Source organism: Populus euphratica, unplaced genomic scaffold (assembly GCF_000495115.2).
Source record: "Populus euphratica unplaced genomic scaffold, PopEup_1.0 scaffold96.1, whole genome shotgun sequence".
Taxonomy (NCBI): domain Eukaryota; kingdom Viridiplantae; phylum Streptophyta; class Magnoliopsida; order Malpighiales; family Salicaceae; genus Populus; species Populus euphratica.
The window spans coordinates 600203-610748 of NW_011499978.1; the positions used below are offsets into that span (position 1 = coordinate 600203).

At 32.0% G+C, this 10546-nt stretch overlaps 2 protein-coding genes across 4 annotated transcripts; both read left to right on the forward strand.

Moving 5' to 3' along the window:
- The first annotated feature begins 1748 nt into the window (after positions 1–1748).
- Positions 1749–5923, forward strand: LOC105139651 (histone acetyltransferase MCC1-like). 3 transcript variants are annotated; one of them, XM_011046179.1, is made up of 7 exons: positions 1749–1903; positions 1998–2052; positions 3292–3525; positions 3638–3782; positions 4219–4318; positions 4412–4640; positions 5607–5923. In XM_011046179.1, the coding sequence occupies exons 3-7, from the start codon at positions 3419–3421 to the stop codon at positions 5785–5787; spliced, it is 762 nt and encodes a 253-aa protein (XP_011044481.1). In that variant the 5' UTR covers positions 1749–1903; positions 1998–2052; positions 3292–3418; the 3' UTR covers positions 5788–5923. The 3 variants fall into 3 exon arrangements, with proteins under 3 accessions (XP_011044481.1, XP_011044480.1, XP_011044482.1); XM_011046178.1 differs by having other exon boundaries at positions 3312–3525; XM_011046180.1 differs by lacking the exons at positions 1749–1903; positions 1998–2052 and adding an exon at positions 2173–2423 and having other exon boundaries at positions 3312–3525.
- A 333-nt stretch (positions 5924–6256) lies between these two features.
- LOC105139652 (protein EXORDIUM-like 6) lies at positions 6257–7839 on the forward strand. The gene is made up of 2 exons (XM_011046181.1): positions 6257–6984; positions 7186–7839. Exons 1-2 carry the CDS (start codon positions 6453–6455, stop codon positions 7605–7607), a joined length of 954 nt encoding a protein of 317 aa, XP_011044483.1. The 5' UTR covers positions 6257–6452; the 3' UTR covers positions 7608–7839.
- The last annotated feature ends 2707 nt before the right edge of the window (positions 7840–10546 follow it).

The following is a 10546-nucleotide window of genomic DNA, read 5'->3' on the forward strand; positions in this document are numbered from 1 at the left end:
ATGACTTGAAGAACTTAAATTGCATGGATAAAGAGATGGTCAAACTTAGAGAAGAGATGTCGGTGCAATCCAAACCGGAACACTGTTCGGTAATTGGGTCATATCTGGAGCTACAGATCTCAGATTTAGGTCCAATTTATATGGATGGAAAGGTAAGACATAGGCCTACAACTTTTATATGGAGCCCAAGATCTAAAAAGGCCATTATCAAGTCCAAATTGTAGCAACAACAAAGAAGCCCGAATCTGTCTTCCAGCCCGAGCACTGTTCGGTATTTTGGCCATATCTGGAGTTCTAAAAGTCCAAATGAGCTGAATTTTTTACATAAGAAAGCGGAGACAATTGCCTACAACTTTCATGTTTACAACTGGCTCCAATTTTGACGTTATTAATGACATTTTGGGCAGACAAGAGAAGATAAGGATTGTCACCAAGTCAAAAGTTGGCCACCCACTTATCAATTAGTCATCAAATCAATAGTTCCCAATTTTGACCTATAAAAGGAGGCATTTTCCATGCATTTAGGCATCTTGGTTTCCAGATCAAGATCATGCTCTTCCTTTATCTCTATGTATTTTTTGTAATGTTTATGCTTTACTTTCATTAATATCAAGTTTATGCCTTTCATTTCCTTTTCTTTACTTAGTTAACTTTTATGTTCTTATTTTGTTTATCTATTTTTCTTTCTTTCATTATGTCTAGCTAAATTAATTATGTCAAGGTGAAAAGGTTACACTAATGGTGTAAGAATAAGTATAGTGTAAACTTAATATGGACTTTAATGTTTGATACTAACATGTTTTGTATTTGTTATCTTATTCACTCTTTAATACTTTGCTTGTTAAATGATTAATCTTGATTTATGTTGTATAACACTTGGTACAACAAATGCTTGGCACTCTCATAGCTCATACTGTATGGTATAACCGACACCTGAGCTATGAAAGGAACTTGATTTGTTGTTAACATAAGTTATAATCATGAATGCTTGACGAGATTTACAAGTACTAGCATTAATCGAATAAGATGACTAATGTAATCATGTTAACAATTTATAATATGATTGGAACCTCCTTTGTGTGTGGTTTCCAATTGAATAATAAGAGTTTATATTATACTTGTTTGACATACCATTAGTGGAACCTCTAACCTCGACATTTGTTATTATCATTGTTTAATCGTTACATTAATATTCCATCTCAAAGTTCTCATCTTCTTCTTCTTCTTCTCCTTCTTTTTCTTTATTATTATTATTATTATTATTATTATTGTTGTTGTTGTTGTTGTTGTTGTTATTATTATTATTATTGTTATTGTTATTGTTGTTATTATTATTATTGTTGTTGTTTTATTATTATTGTTGTTGTTGTATTATTGTTATTTATAATTTGTACAATTAACCTCCCTGTGGTTCGATCCCGGTTTTGCCGGGTTATTTATTACTTCGACATTCCTGCACTTGGGAGAAGACATCAATATTTTCGTCGTGTCATCTAACTTTTTTTTTTTTGACAAAAGATATCCTTTTAATTAAATTAAATTAGTTACTTGAGTATAATATACTCACTTCATACATTTTTATTTTATTTATTTTCTAGATCATCGTGCTTATAACATGTAAGATATCTTTTATTTTTGAGATTCTTAATTTTTTGTTCTTCCTTCTAGAATTGTTATTATCACATGATAATTTTTTTATATTAATAAAAAATTAATCACAAGACAACAGGGAATACAAAGGTGACCTTCTTGTGACGGTGATACAAAAATAAAGAGAAGTGAAAAGTCAAGTCACCTGAATATAATGAGTAGTAGTAGACTAGGATTCCAAGATTGCAAAATAATCTGAGAAGAAGATTATCAAAAGAGAAGAAGAAGATTCAGTTTTCCATCAAAAGCAAAGGCAAGTATCAGATTCCTTTATCAGAATCTCAGCATACTTCCTTCCTTGTTTCTTTCTTTCACTAAAAGTTCCCAATCTTCTCCGCTTTCTACAGTTTTTCATTCAAGATAATAATCAGCCTCCAAAGCTGCCTGCAAAGAATCAAGCAGGTAAGTACTTTTATTCTATTTTTCAATATTAGATCTCATCTGGGTCTTTGTTTTTTCTTCCAAATTTGACAACGTTTTGTTATTAAATTTCTCTTCAACTTCGCTTTGTTAATTAATATTTGTTTGAATTTGTTACAGTAGAACAGTCGTGTATGTTTGATCTGTTTGCTTTTTGACATTGCAGTTCGAAAGTTTTTTTTTTTTTTTTACATGAATCGAAGAAGATTGAAGGAAGAACTGGGATTGTAGTTTAGTTTAGAGATGGCTAGTTTTTGACACTCTGTTTTTCTGTGGGGATTGTGGGTTTCAAATTTGGAAAGGAGAACTGATAACATGGCTTACAGTCTCTGTCTCTGTCTCTGTCAACCCTGGTATTGTTGCTCAGCTTAATTAAATTGTTATCATCCGATTATTAAGAATTGAATTGAATGAAATGCTGTGAAGTTGCTATTTTCAAGAGAATGGAATGGTGCAATCTCTATCCGCTTTTTGCTTAATTATCTGTGCATGGGAATATTTTTTTCGCATAGTTTTATCTTATTGTACACTTGTAGTGCTTTTGATTTAGTGGGGGAATGAGTGATACGTCTTAGTGCTGATTCTTGCAATTCCCAGTCTGCAATCAATTAGAATCATTTGAATCATATGATTCATACTGGAATGACTTGAGGAGCATGGGAACCCAGTAACGAGTTTTTAGAATCAGTATTCTTTAGGAAAACATTTTTAGCATTAAGACTCTGTCATCCTTGCTGCCTATGGACAAAACATGCTAGAATACATGTACTGTAGCTCAAAGAATGTAATATGTTAAGGCAAAGATATTATTTGTGAAAGTTATATGAAGTTGGCTGCTTATGGTAAGCAAAAACAGGATTAATGGGGGGCCAACAATCTTCTGATCTTGGCCATTCTTTTAATCCTGTGGGGTTGGCTCAAGTGGCAAAGAGATTGAGCTCAAGATGCACATCCACGTTCATCTCCCTCATGTTTTTCAGGACAAAAAAGCTTGTGTATGGGTGACCTGCTCTTGATTGAGCGATTCATGGTTTAGCATCGTTCTCATGATCTGGGGTTTATGCACCTTTCATATGACTCCTCCCATAGAAAAAGAAGAAGAAGATGTTATGTATTCTTTTATTCTTACTTATTTTCTATCTCCTGACATGTGCTTCTTGTCTGTGCTGCTGCTTTCTGGTAATTTCTGTGTTTTTTTCCATGGTAACAAACTTATGACAGGATAATTTTCTGTGTTCCAGCAACTGATGCTTGGAGACATGACTAAGGTGGTATAAATGGAAGAAGTCCAGCTGCATGTTCTCCAAGTTTACCATATCTTTGAAGGCGATTAAAAGCAAAACCATCAATGGCAAACCAAAATTTTTCTCATCATCCAGCCATATGCTACAGACCTATACAACCTTCTGATTTGGAGGTATTAGAGCGAATCCATGCTGAGATATTTCCTATCAGGTTGATAGCTTCATCTAATGCTCCTTTTCCTTTTCTTTTGAATTTTTTTTGTGGGTTTTAATCTGTAATATGCATTTCTTGCTTCTAAATGGAAATGCATTCCTCCTTTCAGGTACGAGTCAGAGTTTTTCCAAAGTGTTGTCCATGAACGTGATATTGTTTCTTGGGCTGCAGTCGACCGCAGCCGACCTAATGGTCACAGTGATGAACTTATTGGTTTTGTTACTGCACGGATTGCAATGGCAAAAGAAGCTGGGGTGGGTTTTCTACTTTTTCAAGGGGCATCGCTTGCATCTGTGCAGCACATAGGCATATTTGGCATATACTTGTGTGATGCAACAACTAATAAAAGATATTCCCTATATGCGTCAAGCCAGTTATGACTGGATAACTCAAGCTCATGTGTTTTATGCAACTCCTGTGACAAATATGAGCAAAAGAATTTCCTCATTCTAACACCCATGGTATTCTAATGTTGCATCTGTAGTGGGATTGAGCTATGGTTGGTTTTTAACATTGTAATTGCAACCCATATGCATTCATCATATGTAGGATGCACCTGGATTCTTCATTCAAGCTTTGTTCTTATTTAATTACCCAAATGCATAACATGTGTAATTCTGATATCATTATTGCTTTCCACAAATTATGTCTCTCTTTCTACTAACTCGTGAACTCACAACTGCTTTGTAGATAGGAGATTTGCTCAGGTATGACCCCTCAAAACCAGATCAAACATTAGTTTATATCCTGACGCTTGGAGTAGTAGAAACTTACAGAAATCTTGGTATAGGTAGGATCTGCACCACAAAGGAACTTTACTTTGAAATATCTGTTTGAAATATGCCTTGCTTTATGATTAATTACTTGGTTGTTTGATTTGCAGCAAGGTCTCTTATTCGTCAGGTCATTAAATATGCTTCAAGTGTTCCAACATGCCGGGCAGTCTACCTGCATGTGATTTCTTACAATGTTCCTGCCATTCATCTGTACAAAAAAATGTCCTTCAAGTGTATAAGAAGGTTGCAAGGTTTTTATCTAATCAACGGCCAGCATTATGATTCATTCTTGTTTGTTTACTATGTAAATGGTGGTCGTTCTCCTTGCTCACCATTGTAAGTAGAGAGCAGTTCTTTTATTTATAATATCCTTTTATTTCATAATTTGCATTTGTGCCTTTCTGCAAGATATATATATTTTTTTTAATATTTTTGGTGGTATCTGCTGTTTTGTGAGGAAAACATAAATTACAGAAAGGTAGAAATTTTCCAGGAGACATTTTTTGGGTCATATCCTTTTATTCACCCTGACAGTTGAAATTTTCTCACATGCTCACATAAATTTTGGAAGACCAAAGTCTGATTGGATAACTGACCTTGTCAGTGTGTGCCCATTCTATTGTTTGTTTTGTTGCTCTGACTGGGAACATGGTCGTAATTTCTTATGTCTGTGTATTCCATTCTTTTATCCATAGATTTCTGTTTTGCTTTTTCATTTTTAATTTTATGATCACCATATATAAAAAAAAAACACTAGTGACAGGAAATAAACATATAATTTAACTTTTTAAGTATAACTGGAAAAAGGAAATTGTGATTTCCTTATTGGAGACGAAACAATGGTTGTTTCAAATAAATTACTGGTGAGAGTGGTTTATGGTTTTGTTAACTGATGATCTTACATAAATTTTGCAAAATAGTAACTGGAGGTATTGAATTATAAATTGCATTACTTTTGTTATTTCTTTCTGCAAATTCTGAGTTTCTTAAACGATCATCTGAACTGTGACACTCATAACTTATGAAATTTCAACTGGCACTAGGCTGACAATTTGTTTTCATTCTGACAAGATGGAACAACATTCCATGTATATGTTAGCAGCTATGTGCATCATAAGCATGTAATGATGCCAGATTTTGCATTATGCACTTTTCTCTTCATTTCTTGTTTATTTCCTTATTTTCTCATTATAAGCGTGATATTCTTGCAGCATGCATTTTATTATATCTTGTTCTGTTTGACGTGGCCAGAAACATTTCCAGAATTTTTAATGTTGAAGATTCCTTTTAATTTGTGTGCAGAGAGCTTCTTTTAGCTGTGGTGAGTTACGTGACAGGTGGTCTTAAGTCAGTAGCTGCAAGGATAAGGAAAAATGAAGAGAAGACAGCAAAATGGCCCAAATGTAAAGATACCCAATCTCTTATATCAATGCAAACCAAGAGAAACATCACAACTCAATGCACTGGTTATGAATGTGTGTAATGTATGCTCACTTTGTTGTCTGACACACTTGGATCTGGAAGAAAAAGAGGAATAAATTGATGCATACGAAATGTTCTCCCCTTACCTGCACTGTTGGAGTTTCTATATATTATCTGATTTCTCCTCTCCCTCTTCATTAAGGGGTGATCTGTTTTTGCTTCTTTTATCACTTCTGCAAAAAGTCATTAGTCATTACATGTGTTCCATAAATATGATCACTGATTTTTCCGTTGCAGGACTTGTGTGAATGCCTGTCCGCTTACTGTTGTAATCACAGTTGTAAATATAACATCACCGTATAATTTTGATTGTGTTGTTCGGTTACCTTGCTAGCTTAATAAAAGGATCTAATAAGTCATATAACATCTTCAATGTGTATTTGCATTAGAGGAGTTTGTTTTTTCTCTAGACAACAGGGAGGAGTTGGTCGTCGCTCCCACGCCCATCTATCCAACACAGAATTACTTGAATGAATAAAGCGTTTCCTGTCTCAAAACCGAAATGCCCGCAAAAACTCAAAACAACTGAGGCAATAAGCTCCATGAAATTAGCTCCTTGAAGGATTCGAGTAAGAACAGCTGTCTTGTAACCATAACCTGCCTATTTTTAGAGTACTAACATCCTATCCATGGAAGCAAACTAGCCATAAATTGAAAGATGGATGTATGGTGACCGATGGAATAGAAAGGCAGCAAATCTTGAGAATGGCATCATCTCTCCCAAGTGGCCCTCTTGTTCTTTCTCTCTACTTGCTCCTCTTCCCTGTCTGTCTTGCTACCGATAGCGCTTCCATAACCTACCATGGGGGCCCTCTCCTGACGGGAAACCTAAACCTAACTCTTATTTGGTACGGTCAATTTGGGCGTGTCCATAAAAATGTCATTAGGGCCTTTGTTGAATCTCTACATTACAATGCGGGAGCCAACTTACAGCCACAAGTCTCGTCATGGTGGAATGTTGTTGAGAGCTACCAAGAGGTTGCCGGGAAGGGAAGCAGCCTTATCAACGTAAAAGTTGTGAAGCAAGTGACTGATCTAAAATATTCAGCAGGGAAAGTTGTCACTAGCGAATTTATTCAGAAAGTCCTGCGGAAGGCGACTGGTGGAGACTCCAACACCATCCCTGTTATTCTTACTGCTAGAGATGTTCAAACGCAGGGGCTGTGCTTCACAAAATGCTCACAACATGGAATGCTTGGTAATTTTATTTAATGTTTCCTTTCTATCAATGATAGTCTTAGCTTAGTTGCATTTATCAGAAAAAACATGATAAAATCTATATTCCTTACATGATCACATCATCGGAAAATATCGGTATCTGAAAAGAAAATCACTGAGAACATATGCAACGATCTCATTATATTTTATATTGGTACTGATTACTGATTTGAAATAGCAGGTGATCATCAGCAGCCATATATTGTGGTGGGCAATCCAGAAAGTGAATGCCCAGGGTCTTGTGCTTGGCCATTCCAAAAGCCAGACAAAGGGCCTCTATCTATAACATTGAACCCGCCAAATGGCAATTTGGGCGTGGATGCCATGGTAATCGCCTTTGCAAGGGCGTTGGTTGAAGCTGTGACCAACCCATATAAGACTGGATTTTTCCAGGACAACAGTAATAATGCCAACAAAACCGTGGAGGCCGCGTCAGCTTGCTGGGGCATTTTCGGAAGCGGAGCATTCGATGGCTACACCGGAAAAGTACGTGTTGATCCAGAAACCGGAGGTGGTTTTAATGGCCATGGAACAAGGGGTAGGAAGTTCTTGATCCCTGCTGTCTGGAACCCTAAAACAAAGTCATGCTGGACCTTACTTTAGCAAGCCATGAACGTACTATTAAAGGGAGAGGTGAAAATTTAATAGTATAGCTTTTCAAAATTCATTCCTTGTAGAAAATCAAATTCAATGTATAATTCGATTGCTCTCTTGGTGTTTCTCTTGGAGTGCGCGCACGCATGTTCTGAACCATGTATCAAGGGGTTTGATCAATTAGAAGTAACTGTTTGTATATTGGCATTATGCTGCGGTGACTAAAATTTTATCAAATGTACAAAAAAAAAAAAATCCAGGTTTCAAGAATTTTTTTTTGAAAGTATTATTAAATCTGAAAATTTTGATTTTTTTTTATGATTTTAACTTTTAATATTGAATTTTTTGAAAATAAAGCTTGTAAGTTTTTTTATTTTTTTATGAAATTATCTTATTTTTATAAATTAGATTATGAATTTAACATGATATACTACTGGGTTGGTTTGAATTATTTTATTATTTTTAATTTTATCATTTTACTATCATAATTTTGTATGTTATCAAAGAATTGATTTGTTGCTATTTAGGTAATGATTCTGTTTAGAAAACATTTATTGACGACACAATAAACAATTATTATTCACCGAAAAACTTTTGATTTGTAAATTTATATTACATCAATAAGTCTATTGGTAATATAAACATCAATAGATTTATAGATAGAAAATACATATCAAACAAAAATAATTACTAGTATCATTTCATTGGTGATTTTATTGATGAGTATGTCATATCACTGACAAATAAAATCATTTTTAATTTTATTGGTGATTTATTTCATATTATTGATGAATAAAATTTGTTACTGATTTACATATTGCCGGTGGCATTTCATGTATTTTTTTCAACTTTTTAGAATTTTTTGAAGAATTTAGTTCATCGATAATCTCATTAGTAATGTGTTTAATATTTTTATTTAAAAAAATCAAATAAAAATTAGAAGAAAAATTAAAAGAAATAAAACTAAAATAAAAGGATTAAAAAAGGTAATAATTTTTTTTTTTAAAATGACAACACCTTCTCTACGAGAGCCTAACTAATATTTATGATTTATTAATAAATAAAACCCCAAACTAATTGACTTTATTTATCACTTATATTTTTTTATAAATTGATTATTTTATAAGATGAATTGAACAAGAAAATATAATATTCAAACTTGAACATGTTCATCGGTAATTTTATTTATAATTAAAATTTAAATTTTTTAAATAAATTTAAAATTGCAAGAAGAACCCTTAAAATTCTCCGATAAATTTTTAGTCCGTCAGTAATGTTGTATATAATAGTCAGTGACAAAGTCATATAACTTTTTTTCAACTCTCTAAAATTTTCTACCAATTTATTCCATCGGTAATGTCGTATACAATTACATTAAATAAAGTTTATTACACATTGATATTTTACAATTTAATCAAAAATGTCTTTTTTTTTTTAATTTTATCATCATCATGCTCATCATAATCTTTTTCATTGAATTGATATTCATCGATTCAAAACATCATTTAACTCCTGAACATCAATATTAACAAAAAATATTCATATCTATATAAAAATTTGAATTTTTTCTAAGTCGGTAAATAAAACAACTCGATATATATCAACTAATTTATTAATTTAAAATAAAACAAATACCATTAATCTAGTTATTATCTATTTGATAGTGTAACTGTTTTATGCATTGATATAATTTTGAAAATTAAATTTCTTCTTTTCAAATTTAATTATACATTTATATTAGGAAATGATAAAATTAAGCAATAACTTCTTTACACGGGGAAGAATTATTGTCAACCTCGAAGTAAGTATATAATGAGTTGAAAATTTAGATAAACTAAAAGATAATAAGCTATTAACAATTAAGTCCTTGTTATTAAAGCTTATTTTTGTCTTCTAAATACCACTCAGTTGCAGCGAAGAGATATTTTCTTAAAAACTAATTTTTGGTTTTAATATTTATTATTATAAATATTTTGAAAACTATGCATTGATGAATTACTACGTACCAAGTATTTATTATTATAAGTAAATATTTTTTATCTACGTTTGTGTTATTTTTTAACGACCTTTATCCCGGAAATAACTATTTATAATGTTCTAATATTATATTTATTTTTCTTATAAGAAAATATGGCATAAACCTAAGAATATACGTCACTAAAAATATTATAAATATTCATAAAAGATTATAAAACCGGAATTAATTTTGAAAAAAACTAAAAAAACTGGGCTAGGCTTCCGGGAGCAACACCGCCCAGTGCACGGGCTCCTGGCTTCGGACCATAAAGTGTCAAATAAAAACAGAATCAGGCGATAATGCATTGACTGCTCAAACGACATTTTTTGGGTTGCCGAAAGTATTTTTATTTTAAATTATTATTTTTTTAATGTTTTAAATTATTTTGATATATTAATATTAAAAATATTTTTAAAAAATTAAAAAATATTATTTTATTATATTTTTAAATAAAAAATATTTAAAAAAAACAACTATGGCCATGCAATATATATATATATATATATCGTAAATACCATTTTTGTATGATTTTATCGTCACCTGGTAATACGTTAATTTCTGTATGTCTGTTTCTCCATGCCTTCACTTTGTTTCGAGCTGGAATTCTAGCTTCAGAAAGAAAAGACACGTTTGTTTAGTTTTAATGTGGAATGCCTTGTTTGCTTTGTTTTTAACCTAGTGTGACAAGAGATAATGGCTTGCCCGTTGGTTTAATATATTAACATTTATTATAATTAATTGATATATTTATATAAATGTATATTTATTATTAATAAAACCTTAATTCATTTTTAATATTTATATAATATTATATTAATAAATTTAATATTTAATTTATACATCTAGAGTAAAAATAAAATGTACGAGATAAAAATAATCTGTAAATTTTTTTATAAAATTGTTATAATTATAGGATTTTTATTATATCAAA